Source organism: Dipteris shenzhenensis, chromosome 9 (genome assembly GCF_047967505.1).
Source record: "Dipteris shenzhenensis isolate YYH24624 ecotype China chromosome 9, Dip_SZ_1.0, whole genome shotgun sequence".
In the NCBI taxonomy this organism is placed as follows: Eukaryota; Viridiplantae; Streptophyta; class Polypodiopsida; order Gleicheniales; family Dipteridaceae; genus Dipteris; species Dipteris shenzhenensis.
In genome coordinates, this window is record NC_141604.1 from 56992542 (window position 1) to 57008133 (window position 15592).

General features: G+C 46.0%; 1 protein-coding gene across 1 annotated transcript in view; it reads right to left on the reverse strand.

Annotated features, from left to right (window-relative positions):
* LOC147898875 (cell division cycle protein 48-related / CDC48-like protein) overlaps positions 1-15159 on the reverse strand; it is a 119035-nt gene extending 103876 nt beyond the window's left edge. Inside the window, exons 1-6 of the mRNA XM_087378773.1 lie at positions 14612-15159; positions 14472-14525; positions 14240-14332; positions 12086-13888; positions 11763-11951; positions 11390-11529 (exon numbers count right to left, since the gene is read on the reverse strand). Of these exons, the coding sequence (XP_087234899.1) occupies positions 11390-11529; positions 11763-11951; positions 12086-13888; positions 14240-14332; positions 14472-14525; positions 14612-14761 (2429 nt within the window). The 5' untranslated portion in view covers positions 14762-15159. The remainder of the gene's footprint in view (positions 1-11389; positions 11530-11762; positions 11952-12085; positions 13889-14239; positions 14333-14471; positions 14526-14611) is intronic.
* Positions 15160-15592: the final 433 nt, after the last annotated feature.

The following is a 15592-nucleotide window of genomic DNA, read 5'->3' on the forward strand; positions in this document are numbered from 1 at the left end:
CATTGCTTATGCATATTGTGCGACTGTCAGGAGGTTGAGTCAAAGGAGCATTTTATTTTCAGGTACCCAGTGTACTATGAGATCCGAGGTCGCTACCACTACCTCTTCAGAGACGGCTCCAGGCTCCTTTCCAGATTCCTCGCCTACCCAGATCAGAGATGCCTCGCGGCCTTCATTCACGAGGGGGTCCGACACAGAAAATACTTACTGAGGCGATGGGGCTTGGCCACATCATCAGACACCTCTCAAAGCAGGATCACATAGTTCTTCCAATCGAGTGACATTGATCGTCCAGTCTCTAGCCGCAAACGTGATAGAGACCCCGACCCGACGACTGCAGAACGACACACAAGACATCGAGGGGACACACAGATCACTCTAGGGGACCTCCCATCATTGTTTAGACCCGGGATACGTCCCACAGGAGTCACGTTGGCTTTGGTCTTGCGTCGAGCCTCATCCAGAGACAGAGACGCACGGCACCCCTTGACGGGCGCCAGCGTCCCATCACCGGCTATGCACCAGCCATGGCAACATGACATACGGAGGATTCCGCTCCGCTTCAGTCTTTTTCTTTTCATTGTTACATCCAGATGTATTTGATTATGTATAATCAAACTTAAGATTCAGCACAGGTGATGATGCTCGTTTCAATAGCTCCACCCTTACTGTGATTTGTATCAGGTTTTCTTTCAGTCTCATAGACCCATCGGTCTTCCGAAGACACTAATAAAATCTCTCTCTCTCTCTCCCCGTCGTCCTCTCTCTCCCTCTCTCCAAAATCAACTCATCCCCCTAAGGGGAGTGCTCAGGCGAAGAAGTCATAAAACACCTAGCTTGACTGATTGCTCTAGGCTCTAGCCATGCCTCATCGTCAAGCACTACGCCTTGTCTCCAACTCTTCTTCTGTGTTTCTTCTCCTTCCTTGCTTCTTTGCTTCTTCTTTGAGCTTTTGCTTCGTTGCTTCTTTATTTTGTGTAGTTTGGTGGTACTTTATTCGCTAGCCCCCTCTGCCTACTAGCCCCTCCACCGCCGCTTGTTGTATAGCTTGCCGTACAAGGGGGTTTTTCGTCAACTAACCCAGCCTCAGGCTGAACTGAGCCCCTGGCTCAGACTGAGGTGTTAGCTCAAATAAAGGGGTTGCTGATTGTGCAGGTCTTACTCAATATGGAGTTCCCAAAAACGAAGCTTTTCCCATCGACTCTAGCCACCAAGAAGCCATCCTACACTGCCATGGCATCGACGCCTTCCCCTTCGCACTGATCCCTTGAATCCAACCCTTCTAGCTGAAATCTGGACACCCCACCATTTGGCTGTGGAGTAGATACACTCATTGTAACTTACATTGAGGTGTCGTTTGGCTTGCAACTGTGTAGTGAGTGAAGATCGATGAATGGAAATAATTTCTCGTAGATTTTTGTCACTCGTGGGGTTGTGCTATGCAACGGCGACTAATTCATTTTTGTGGATTTCTTAAGAGAAGATTTATGGGTTCATTGCATATGGGAAAGTGAAAGTGGTAGAGTTATTATACACAGTTATGATCTTTGCTTCTTTATCTTACTTTGTTCTACGCTATACAAAAGTGTCAAAGTAGTATCCTTCAATGCTCTTTGCATCTCTAGATAGCCTCTAAATCAGAACTTTTCTATGCTTTATGATTCTAATGGTAGAACATGAAGAGTGCATAGTGATTTTTCTTGGGATAGTTGATGTTTAAATACAATTTTCACGCATTATAATTTTTGGCACTGCCCCGCTAGGGGCAGAATATAGCATTGACAACGATTCCCGGTACGGGGATGACCATTTCCTTTCTAGCTTTTTAAAGGAAACTTCTAATTTTAGGGGGATAAGGATGTTATCTTCTTCTTTCTTTGTTTATATTCCTACATTTCATTTGTGAAGTCTCTTCTCGATCGAAGCTCTTTTCTCAAGAACATTAGTGCTCGTTCGTGATTCCAATTTCACGAAATTCTCTTTCTTTGTTTGTTGGCCTACCAAGGGTAGGCCTTAGTGAAGGTTGTGGTTTTGAGATGGGAAAAATAAAATTATAGTTAGATTATTTATACTATGTTACTTGTTAATTTGTGGTTGGTCCAGGTGTTGGGTGCATTCATTGTTATTTTGGGTGTTCCAAATTCCCATTATCTGCTCCCAACCTTAGCTCCAAGTGGAATTTACAGGGATGGATGCTTCCACCACCGGTTCTCGTCACACTTCTTGGGCTCTTGTGATTGGCACTCGTGGAGAAACAAGCATTTTTGTTTCAGCTTACATTTTCCCTCTAGTGATTGGGATGGTATTATCACTCTAGATCAAAATGTATTATTTTATTGCTTCATGGCAAAAGATTGGATTTCCCACCTTATACACGCCTAACAATAGAGGAGAACATATTAAATTCTAGATTTCGAAGACTCATGGATCATTGGGAATGATTGCAACATGGTGGAGTTGTCCACAAGGCAGTATTCACTTTTTTGAGAAAGTATTACCTGGTTGACACCCTGCCAGCTTCCCGTGAAGCTCAGCTTTTGCAAAGACCATTGCTTGCAGATCTCAGCAGAGCACCTCATTGACCCACTAGGATACACAGTGCACACGGATCCATCTTCCCCACTCCTTGAGGATATCAATTGGGTAGTTCCACATTTCATCACACTGCATTCATGCTGAGAGCGGATGGGTGAAGGGGCATACTCAAGAGTCGCACACTCTTAAAATCCTTCTTCCCTTTCACCTTGGGGCCTCCAATTTTATGCTCTCTCTGAGCATTTCACTCACTCAGAGGCAGCAGGCCTAATGAATGATAAATATATCATTCACCTTGTTCAAGGACTTTGGCGGTGGATTTCAAGGAGAAACAATATTAAAAGCTGATTTCACAGTTCCACTTTTCATTCAGGAACGTTTCCTTAGGTATCGAGTCAGAATTAAGACCCAAACCTCTCCAATCTGGCAACTTCAATCTTTCGCAACGCCTAGAATTTATGTTCTATGTGAACAAACAGATTCGTTGGTAGCTTCAATCTTTTGGAGCGCCTAGAATTTAAGTTTTGTGTGAACAAACTGATTCGTTAGTTTTTTTTGGTACATATATGTGGATAACCGCTTCATGTTTTTGCGACATGCTTTATTTCTCTCTCCGTATGGCTTCGACCTGTTTAGTGTTTCGTTGCCGACCGTTGCCCTTGCTCCTAGCTCCCTTCTGGATCAAAAGGTCCTTGCAGAACTCGACTCACTGATGGTAAGTCGATCAATTTCAATGGCTGGTTCATCCAAAGTTCGAAAAAAGGAGACGTTGATTCTGAGAACATGCTTGTCTTCACGTCGATTCTGAGGACATGCTTGTCTTTGTATCCGGGCGGTCGAGAGGTATATGAGGCATGAAATCGTTTGACATGTGCACATGTTGGTAGAGTCGTATCCTGTTGCCTTTTTCTTGCTTGAAGAAGGTGTAATTCACTTGACCAGGAACACGCCCTTTACCCCTGCATGGATCATTTGACCAAGAACATTCATAGCGCAATTCAACCCTTTTACCCCAGCATGGATCATTTTCCTCCTCAAATTTTAGGCTAACACTGATTTTGTCTCTTGATTTGCTCTTGTGTTTCTCACTGCAAAGATCATACCGACCCGATCATACTAGCCCTCTACTACATCTCCAGGCAGGACTTCATTCGCTAGAATGTGTGTTGTGCCAACTACAACCGAACCGACAATATCTTTCACGTTGATGGTCACATGATCAGCTTCGTAAGCGCAGAAGATATGGAAGGACTCGTTCCACTTGGATTCAATGGGGCGTGCTTTATGACCCGTGTTCTTGTGACTCTAGCAATGCCAAAATCTATGGTGACATAAAGCTGCTCAATCCTTTTCCTACATGTAAGAACTTTTCAATCTCCTCAATAATTTACCGATTATGAAAAGGCGGTGCTAGTCGTAAGTAAAGGTCATCGAGCCCTGCCTTACGATAGACCTTCTATTGTCGTAGAGAAGGTTTTCTTCGTCTCTACTCAAGAGAATCATGAGGCTACATCTGGAAATGTTGGAATGCAGTGTATTGCACTTCCATCAAGACAAAACAGTCAGTAAGGATTATGATGAAGGGATTGGTTGGGACAGCCAGTTAGGCTTACGCCAAAGGGAATGGTAGATTTCAGTCCATCTATATCTCCTTCCGGCGAATGGGTAGTTGTGGCTTTAGACCAGGTCTGGGGTTGGGAAGGTGAAGTGGACAAGCTTCACACCGATTTATACTTTGAGGACAGAGCACCCTTGTTGTTGCCAGAAACGCAAGATGGCCGACTTGGTCCGATGATACTACCATATTCTTTCACTGGCAGAGTGATTAGCATTCTTGTTAACGTAGAAGAATGAGTACTATCTGGGGCAAGTAATTATGAAAGGTAGCGTTGAGCTCCGATTGCTTGACGATAGGTTTGAGAAATGGGAGTTTCTTCTCCAAGTTATCAAGGGAGATGATGGCGGAGATCAAGGCGATGGGGAGAGATCAAGGCGATGGGGATCATGTAGAAGCAGATGGTGAGGAAGACAATGCCGTAAACAGCAAGCTACCGAACCAACCTCTTTGTGAACGGGATAGGCAAATTCCGCCACACTACATCGCGAGGTTCAGAAGCAGGCATCATAGTCCAACAGGTGGCATACTCCCTATGCGTCGCATGTGCAACACTAGTTGCAGCAGAGCAATTGTTGAAGAAGACCAGCGGTGCTCCCTGTTGTGCGTTTGCTCATGTGAGCTTCTTCTCCTTGAGAGTCGGAGTCGATTTCTCTATCTGCTCGCTGTAGAAATTGATGGAGTCGACTTTCTTCCCACAAAGACCAAGAAATCCAGTCTTGTGCATGGGACAAGTCTTGGATTCGGAGAAAATGGACTCTAAGCAGTAGTTCTAGTCAAGAGTCGTCCGAGGGTGTTTATTCCCGTCTAAGCTTTTTTTTTTTTGTTAGTGGGAATTTCTCGCATGCCCAACTCGTCACTATATATGTTGGCTTTCTTGATTCAAATGACTTAACGCAATCTCGAGATGATTCATCTAGCCCGACGAGGGAGGCACTACATCAAGGAAAAGATTTAGAGCTTGTCTGGTATGGCTGAGATTGTTAATGTTGTTATTGCTATTGCTATTGCTATTGCTATTGTTAATGCTTGTATTAAATAGATCAAGAGCAAGCTCCACATTGGGCTACAGCCTAGCAGTTTAAGGGCAGTGCTCTCGACACCTCATGCCTCTTGTTTTTCTTGGATTCTACCTCTTGTGTATAAGTAAAGTGATCAAATTAATACATTGAGTGATAAAAGACTCCTTAGTTGTACAAAGGCGGGAAAATCTATGGAATTGGGAAGAAATGACTCCATCTTTTGCCAAATCATAAATGTTTGAGTCAATGTGAGGCATGGGAAACAGCTCAAGTTTACTTCAATGAGAAGGCGGGAAGAATGAAGATTCTTCGACAGACAAACAAGCTGAAGGGTACAAAAATATGGATATCAGAAAAAGCACACTTCGATGCAGCTCAAACAAAGGAAAAATGAACTCACTAAAGTGAAAGATGCACGCAAAGCCGGAAAATGGGCTGTCTAACGAGATGGGCAAGCACTAATCAGAGACTTTAAATCTAAACCCAAAGACCCTCAGTCTTAAACTGATGTAATGAAAGGCCTTTTTGCTATAGGATTACAACTTAGAATTCTGTTATGCTAAAATAAGCTCGAGCTGAGTTGCCATGTGCATTCCTCGACCCTCTCTGGATTGTCCAGATGATGTAAAAATTTTTGTTTTTGCACTTTGTCCCATAAGCCTATGAGGCTTCCTGCCGACGTTAATCTCTCTCTCTCTCTCTCTCTCTCTCTCTCTCTCTCTCTCTCTCTCTCTCTCTCTCTCTCTCTCTCTCTCTCTCTCTCTCTCATGATATAGACCTCGCCCACGCCTCGAATGCCCTTGCCTCAGTGATATAGGACGCTGCCACCAAATCCTTTTCCACAACCCGATCCACACAGGCCCGAGATGGGAAGATGCCTCAAAACCCTGGGTGTGACGACGAGTGTAGAGAGGCGAGAGCCTACCTCACACGGGAGCGAGCCTTGGGCCATTTGACGACATCTGAGGCACAACGGGTCTTTCGACGACTAACACATCGTAAGAGGCAGGCCTTTCTCACACACAGGATGGATGAGATTATTAGATGATTTCGAGGAGGAGATCCAACCACTGGGTGGGGGCTTCTATGGGAGGGGAAACCATCTATTCCCATCACTGATCCGAATGTGTGGCACACTTATGCATGCTCTCTATATGATGTTCCGATGTAGGCACCACCGGACATGTCTTCTATGCTCAGGCCCACTACCTGTCACTTGTTCACTACAAAGAATGTGATGCACTCCGTCGGATACACAACCGGAAACACGGGATCATGAGGACCTACAGACTAAGCATTTTGCACATGGGAAGGAGGTCTTAGCCCCGGTTCTAGCACAAATGTTCAACCTTATGCCACAACTTCCCACCTGCTTGGTGAACTACCACTATTGTACTGATACACAAAGCTGGAGACACCATGGATACTGGGTACTACCGCACCCTCATCATTGGCCACACCCTGTCGTTGTCATTTCTCACGATGGGACCTAGAGGCTCATTGGAAGCAGAGACAAAGGTGATGATGAGTCGAAGGCAGCCCTGGAGGGTCTAGAGTGGCAGAGGGTTAGGATAGTGGGCCGCTTGGGCAGGATCTGGTACATTGACCCCACCATAGTCTTATCGACCCCGAAGGGAGCAGTGTGGCGCATGTGGCTTTGGGAGGGCACATCCCTATGCGACATTCAATGGGATCCAGGAGAGTGATTTTGCCAGCCCATGTAGGGCATTCAGACCGGGTGGAGGTCGTCCCTTCTTTTCTTACATGACTCGCATTGGGCGCCACTTACAGCTTGAGGCAGCAATGTGGACCCCCTCGAGGGAACGCCATTGGCTGATGCAGGATGTCCCGAGGGAGTTTATTTCCCTGTTTTGGACGAGCTTGCACCTGCGCAAGATTTTATATTTTTTCTGGTTCATGGCTGACGAGGGTCTGCTCGGCCCTGGCTGGAGCATATGCGGATAGGTGGCAGATGCATCTGTTGCGCGGATAGAGTTCTATAGACCATCCCCCACTACCTATGGGGATGCCCGATCACACAGCGGATATGGTTGGCGTCCCTTAGGATTGTGGCTAGTACACAAAGGATGAGTAGGGATTTCACTTGGGGGATGTCAACCTGGCTCATAGAGGGAAGACACACCCTCTCGATTGATCCAGCCTCACTTGCATATAGGATACATGGACAGCATGTCTCTCGGATAGAGATCTATGACGCATCTCAGCCCTCCCGATCACGTCCAATACCTCTACTAGAGGATAGCATTTGGGACACTGTCGAGCATTACTGTTTGGAACCTCTGGGTCGCTCGGTGCAATCGGTGGGAGGCCAGCTGGTCTTCCCAATGGCTACCCTAGTAGCCATTTGGCACGACATCATTTTCAATTTGCACGCCATCTAGGAGCACAATACTCCAGGTTTGAGAGCTAACGCCAAAAGGCGGGAGCGCTTCTGCGAGGCCCGCACTGCAGGAATCTTTTACACCCTTTCTGCAAGGGGTATTGGCTCCTATTTCGAAACCTCTCTAGGCCGTGAGCCGTGAGATCCGAAAACAGGCTGCCTTTCCTATAGCTGGCAACCTGTTTCTTTTTTTATTTATCATCTGCAGCTCCTTTGGGAGCTGTTTGTATGGTGTTTTCAAGCATTAATAGAATTTTCCTTTCTCAACTTTAAAAAAAGACTGAAAAGGGCGCCAAGTTTTGGTGCCAATCAGGTGTCTGGGTTCTGAGCAGGAGCAATCTAGCTCCCATTTATTGTTGCTTTGTTTTTCTCTAAGTGGCTGTAATAATGGTATTTGCTGGTTAATAATTGTTCACCGCCCTTTGGATTCCCCGAAGGCAGGTTTCAAGCTAGACGGGATAGATTATCCTATCTGAAAGGTAAAGATCCGAAGCCATCTGGTTGTCAGGAAGCTGTGGAAGATCACGACGAGAGGGATTCAATACCTGCAGACGTCAAGGATGCAACGGGTAATGTAGGAGGACAAAGATGCCAAGGCCCCTGCATTGATCAAAGGAACGACAGCAAATGTGGTGATTCCTCACACCCAAAATGGCAGACACGTCGGTCGAGGTGTGGGCCACTCTGAAGGACCTAATACAAGACAGACAACACACCCCGAACCTTAGCTCTCAATCATCAATTGTTCAATATGAGCATGGATGAAGGAGATGCGCTCCCATGACCATCACATGAAGGTGAAGGTGGTGAGAGATCAGTTGGTCAGAAGGTGGACTCAATCCAGTTGGCCTTGCTGGTACGCTACCACGGCTTTCAAGGGCTTTGTTACGACTATGACAAAAGGAGAGAGAAATAGACCTCTGACTTTTGAGGAAATGGATCCCTTATTGCTGCAAGAGGAGTCTCGGGAAAAGCTCAATAACAAAGACAACAATAGGGTTGATAGCAAAAGAAAAGGTCAACAAGGGGAAGGGCAAGCCTAAGAAGGACAACTCCAAGGATGAAGAGAACACTTCAAGCAGCAAGAGAAGAGGAAGTAGTAGAAGAAGTGCTTCTTTTGTAATCCGCTAGGCCATTTTGCGAAGGACTGTAGAAGAAGCAGGTAGATCATAAGAACAAGAAGGGGTCTGGCTCAGATTAAGGGGACAGCCAATGTGGTAGTCACTAGAGAATTATCCTTGGTGACAACTCCGTGTGTTACTAACGTAAGATATGCAGATCCAAAAGACACAGTGAGGATGTCTGATATCAAGATGTGGGTAGAAGAGACGTCGGAAACCTTTGCAAAGGTGAAGGAAAGCATTGAGTGCTTGGACTCTTCCAAGTGCTTGGATGATAGTATTGACATAAGGGAGGATTCTATAAAGTGGACAAGGGTTTCAAGGTCAGATGGATGGGGTGGTTCAGAAGGGGGCTACAGGACTCCACTAGACTCTTGAATGCGCCTCCATGAGTTGCATTATCTGCTTTCAGAGCAAGCACACAAGCAAGACAACGTTCCGGTATGTACTTGTATATCATTGATGTGAGCCTTTATAGCATGCTATCTTCATGTGTCTCTAGAAATGCGACATTGGAAGGTGTACGCCTTTGTAGAAGGCCGAAGGGGAAGTGTGGGTGCCAAATCTCGGAAGTAGATTGTTGGAAGGTGATCATGGAGAAAGTGTACTGAAGCCAAAAGCGTACTTGCTTGAGAGCTCAGGAGAAGCTTATGCTCCACATTATCTAGAGATAGTTTTGGGATTCCATTTCTCGAGATGGTTGTTTGGTTGCAGACCTTGCTAGAGGGAGGTCAGGTTGAAACAAAACCTGAGAGAATGGTGCCTGGCAGACTCCAAGCTGCTCACTCATTATAAGGAGGATGGCTGGAAGATGGTGGCATCTAGATTGCTTGAGTTCGACGGTGGGGAGGTGACTAAAGGAGGTGGTACCAACTAGTGCTACCAAGGATGGATCTGTGCACCAGGATGGTTTGTTGGACCAGACCTGGAGGAGCAGGAGCCACGGATTGAAAGACCAAGAACCAAAATCGACAACGGATTTCCAAAGGACTTCGACATGGGAGCTAATGAAGCATCTTCATCAACGAGTTGGGATCAGGCCCAGATGTGTCGGTGAGGGGGGGTGTTGGAAAAGTCACCTCCACCATCGGAATGAGGAGAGCATGGGGGAGGTGTACTGAGGGTTTATGTGGCTACCACATGGGCAGCACCTAGGCTGCAATGTGGGTAGCAAACTCAAAAGGAAAACCAAGAAGAGGGAGCTGCCACATGGGCAGCACACCTCAGGTCTTACCTGGCAGGGCGGGGTCTCTTTGGAAGCCTATGACTGTACGGAACTGCCACGCGGCAGCCTGGGAGCCTGCGGCAACGGTACGGAACAGGGAGGCTTGTAGTACGGACCAAGGACAGGGGTCAAAGGGTAGGGGTAGGTCCAGTGTGACCCAGGACAGGAGGTGAGCAGATGGCGGCATGTTTGGAGCAGAACAGGGTCTTGCAAAGGCCTTGGATCAGGTTGGCCAGGCAGAGACAGATGCATGGCAGTCTGTGGGGCAGGTACAGCAAGGAACGGGGCTACAATGGGCAGTCCCCTTGTCCTTATATAGGGCCCAAACAGGCTGGTTGGCTGACCAACCAGGTTGGCCAGCCAGCAGACCCAAGTCGGGTCCCCACAGACCCAAGGAAGGGGTTGGCGGGTCAGTATTACATACCAGTACTGGTTGGTTGCTCCAGGCTGCTGGGTTGGCCATTTTTGGGGGCCCTTCAGAGCCTATAAAAGGAGCCACACTTGGGATCATTATGCATCCACTGCAAGCAGCACTTGAGGAGCAGTTTGGAGCAGCAGAGCAGCAAGGATCTGGGCCATCATCCTGAGGGTCCAGTGGGAGCTGAGTGCTGCAGACATAGCTCAAGGGCGGGCTTCACCCTTGGCTATCTTTCAGGGCAGCAAGGTGCAGGGACCAAGGCACGGTGACAAAGCCAACTAAAGTCGTACAGGAGCACACAAGCTAAGGAATCTCAAAGTGCCATGGAGGTAATAGGACAACATATTTTGGTAAGGACAGAGGCTCACACTCCGGCGGGACTCTGGACTCATTTCCTATTGTGTCCATTGGACGGAAATATCCTTTGTTGGTTCTATGTCTCTTGGAGGATTGTTCATTTATTGGCTTGCACATGTATGTTGAGCACACAAGTTTTGGATTCCACCCCATAACACCACTGTGTGATTTCCAGGGTTACTTCTTCCGCAGCGTATATCCTCTGTTGTGGTTATTTCTTTTTGAATTACAACAAAGACAGGACAGCACCTCTTCTCAAGTTAAAAAAGATGATCAAATTTTCAAACAATGAGATGGGGCAATCAGAATATGCCTATAACCCCAATTTTGCCCGCCAATTCTTAACAAATGGCTGTTTGACTTTGATACTGAATTTTGACAGATGCATCAATTAGCAATCCCACAACCACAAATTCTACTTGCATCCCTAATATAGAGCCAACACTGTAGAGTGCCTCACCTTTACCTAACCTTGTGTAGCAAAATTAACAGTGAGCGAACATCCACAGGCTGTAAACATTGATTACATTTGCACAATAGATTAAGTCATATAGCAGCCAAAAACTGTTGCTTGCACCCTCCCACATAATTGCAAAATCGTTATTGCTTTTACTTGCACCCTCCCACACGTATTCAGAAAATGCAGGTGTAAGCCAAAACTGTTAGTTTCAATCACCAACATGTTAATTACGTACATCTGAATGCCAAAAATACTTGTTATTTGTTCGTCGAGTTCGTCTTGGGGTACTTTTGCTGTTGCCAGAAAAAACACGGGCAAATTCGAAGGAAACTCGGCTAGTAGCATCAGGAGAACAATTCTCAGTTGAGTATGTGCCTACATTTCAAGAAAATTATCATACATCATCAGTAGCATTGAGTACAAAAAAACTTGAGCAAGTCCTAATAAGAATACACAATCTAGCAACTATGAATCGTGCTGGACATAAAACATGATTTTAGATTCTCATGCCATCTAGAACTTGGCAAAGATGATGCAAATTTCAGAACAGATGACAAAGAAACATATATTGCATATCTGATCCTCCTGCTCCAGTTCATGATCCTTACAGTTTCCCACCAAAGTTCTAGCTGTGGCAAGTACAAGACAGCAGGAGTAGTCCTCCTGGCCTCTCTGAAAATGTTGACCAGCGCCTCTTCAGAAGTCCTTGAACCCATGTCAGACAGCAAAGAAGGTAGTGAAAGTGAATGTACAGGAAACTTCTCCAATTCATGGAGAACTGCCGGGCCTAGGTGCTCCTGCCCAGGCAAAAATTTGAAATTGGAGCTCGATATCAAACTTACGCGTACCCATCAGCTACATGACCTGGTCAATCAGCAATTCAGAAAGCTTATGTACAGATTAATAAAGGGTAGATAGAATCAACACTTACAAGGCCAGCTGCATCTTTCCCACAGAGGAGGAGTCTTGGACGATACACAAAAGGAAATGAGGATCCATAACAAAGAGTGGAAAATGCAGTAAGCTGATTAGCACTCTCTTTGCTTTCAGGGATCTTCAAACCAACTTCATTTTTATTCAAGGGGAAAATATCAGCAATCCTATCCATTATAATCTTTAGCTGACTTTCTAAACAAGGAAATGCTGTGGAAGACAAAGGCATTGCTTGAACCAGTGTCCCCCTCTGAGCAGCTGGAGTGATTGTTGACAATGCTTCCAAAAAGTCCTGCCGTGTGACATGAACAGAATTTACATCAATCAACAGTGGGTCATCACTCGTATATACTTGTGGATATTTCCTCCGGAAAGCTCCAATAGCTGCTTCTGTGCATAGAGCTTTTAAGTCTGCCCCACAGTAGCCAACACAAGCAGCTGCTAGCTCATTGCACAGTCCTTCACTTGGGTGCTCTTTCCATTGCCTTGTGTGGATTTTTAAGATTTCTGACCTAGCCTTTGAGTCAGGCAAAGAAAACATCAATTCTCGATCGAATCTGCCCGGCCGTCTAAGGGCTCCATCAATGGCATCAACTCTATTGGTAGCTCCTATAACTATAACCTGCCCAAGAGAATCTAGACCATCCATGAGAGCCAAAAGTGTTGAGACAATGGAGTTATGGATCTGCTCCTGTTTGCTGGAACGTACTGGAGCCAGACCATCAATTTCGTCAAAAAAAATGATAGATGGTTGGTTTCGTTGAGCTTCCTCAAAAAGCATCCTTAGCTGCCTTTCTGCCTCACCAACCCATTTGCTAAGAACATCAGCCCCTTTACGCATGTAAAAATTGATCCTTTGTCCAGCACGTGTTGCTGAAGCAGCAAGAGCCCTGGCTATCAAAGTCTTGCCCGTTCCAGGGGGGCCACAGAGGAGAACCCCCCTAGGAGGTTTAATACCATAATTTTGGAAAAACTTTGGATAGAGCAACGGGAAAAAGACCATCTCCTTCAACGACTGGACATAATGAGAGAGTCCTCCAACCTGATCAAAGGTAATTGAATCATCAACCTGCAAGGGTTGAATATCTGCTCCCCCTTTGTGGCTTAAACCTGTTGTCTGAACTCCAGTACCAGCAGCCCATTGATCTCCTTGGTGACCCCAACCAGTAGCAGCCACATTCATGCCTCGAGCCTGACACCCTGGCATGTCAAGCCCTCCAAAGAGCCACGATTGACCAGATAGTGAACCTCCTTTAAGCCAAGGTGGACCCTGCGTTTGCACTATCTCATCAACTAAAAGAGAATCATCAGAATCATCTGCCCTGGATGCTCGATGCCTTTTGTCTGATTTGGAGCTTACACGTTTTCCCTCTCGATTTCTCTTCATGCTAGTTCGAAAGGTGAAAGATTTCGAAATAGGTCTCTGCTGAATTGGTCTTTCTTCTATCTGTGGAGAAAAACGTTGAATTTCTGTGCGATTGCGCAAAGCATACCGCCTTCTTCCTTCTCTTTCCTCCCCTTCTTCATCCTCTTCTTCTTCCCTTTCTTCCCTCTCCTCTCTCTCTGCCTCCTCCTCATCGCCAACCTCACAATCATCTGCACATTCATCCTCTTGGTCATCCTCTTCAGAATAGGCTTGGTCATCGTCCTCAGAGTCCTGAGAAAAGTCTGGCCTCAAATTTCGTGTTCCTCTACGAGGCCTCAAGCCTTCTCGCCTTGGAACTGTATTGTCCTCATTTTGCTCATCTTGACTGGATTTACCCTCATTCTTTCCCGATTTTGATTGCCTGAATGCCCTCCTCTGCAAAACCAAACAACTATGTCTGAGACATTATCCCCTATTATAATTAATGAGTTTATCATGAGGTCGCAGCTGCCACGTGAATCAAGAAACGAGCTCTTTTTTAAATAATCGTGATGGTTTTTGTAGAAGCGCTGTTAAAAATACAGGACGATTCAAGAGGATCGTTAACAACCTCGATATGTGGATTGATGGTTTATCTCAGGAATCTGGCCGGTCAAGACAGAGCTAAGACTAGGTGAAGCAATCATCAGCAAGTTGTCCAACGCTTGGTGGGAAATCACGAGCGCGGATCATCAAATTAATAATTCGAACAAGTTAATTTTTTAGTTGCAATGAGACACCCCTCACCAGCTGATAGGCCTCTTCAGGATCGCTGTCTGACACGTATCCTAGGTTGGCGGGCCTCCTCTTCCTCGATGATCGTCTAAGGTTAGCTTCCGGCTGCAGCAGACAAGCCCGCAAAGAACAAAAAAAAACAAAGAGAAGGGAAAATACCAACGGATTAGTGTGATAAGAAGCAATCAAATCTGTCCAGTAGCATTGGTTGGTATAATGAGAACATCATTCGAGGTAAACAGACCTGATTGTCGACATTTTCTACCCGCGTGGAAGGGTTCGAAGATGAGGTATGCCCCTGATATGCATTCGGCCGTTAGAACAGAAAATGGCATAAGCAATCACTTGCAAAACGGATCGTTCTTTTGGGATCGGAATATGCACCCGGCGTAGCATCCTCGCGAGTTGAGAAGCGCTGTTCTTGTTACGGCTCCTCTTATTGGACTTAGAATTGTAATAGAGGCGATGGCGGAGGAGATGATGATGGGATCTCAGTCGGGTGATTCGGCCCCTACGGGTGTGCACTGGGGACATCTCCCCTCCGCCTCACATCCACGGGGCAGAGCAAGGGCACCTCCACCTTAGCACCTCCACCTTGTCAGCACTTCAACATTTTCAAAAGAAACTACACTCCTGCTTTCACTCAGATACCGCGGATCCACTACCAATTTCTCTCTGTCAAATGAGATGCTCCCAAGATTGAAATTTCAATTTCAGCTAGCCAAACGCTTCAATCTAACCATCAGAGAGGATCCACTTTATCCCTGCTTCTGCTGTTCCGAGCGCACAGTAAAAGGAATTATGGCGATGGATCACGGTGACGGTGATCGCACATTCATCCAACAGCAGTAGTTCTCAATCCATGGATGATGATGGATCACCTAAATGAGTAGGGCGCCCCCCATGAGTTTTATTCGGGTATTAGTATTTAGTTGAGGTGAGCAATAGGCCCGATTAACCGAGGATTTGAATCGAACGAGCGAAGTCGGCCAAAATCTACTTGAAAATCGAATACATACATGACAATGACAAAGTTGATGATGTTGTCAACAGTCAACACTCCCTTCATCCTCAATGATGTTTTATGCAACGTGAGATTGGTGAAATGGGTGAACTCTTAAAAGGGCCTAGAGGATGAGAGTACTTGCGTTCTCATTGTTTGATGAAGGTGATTATGTGGAAAGGTTGTTGACGATGCTCAGCAAGCTTCTACTCATCCCACCCTAGGCGAGATTTCTAGTGGCTCGTTAGTGGGGTTGGATCCTTTTGAATAGAGCTCAACAAGTACGTGACTACATCGAAATCAACTTCCTAAGAGGTATGCCTATGGCCCAGTAGGTCACGTTTTGACCTTTTCTAGACTCT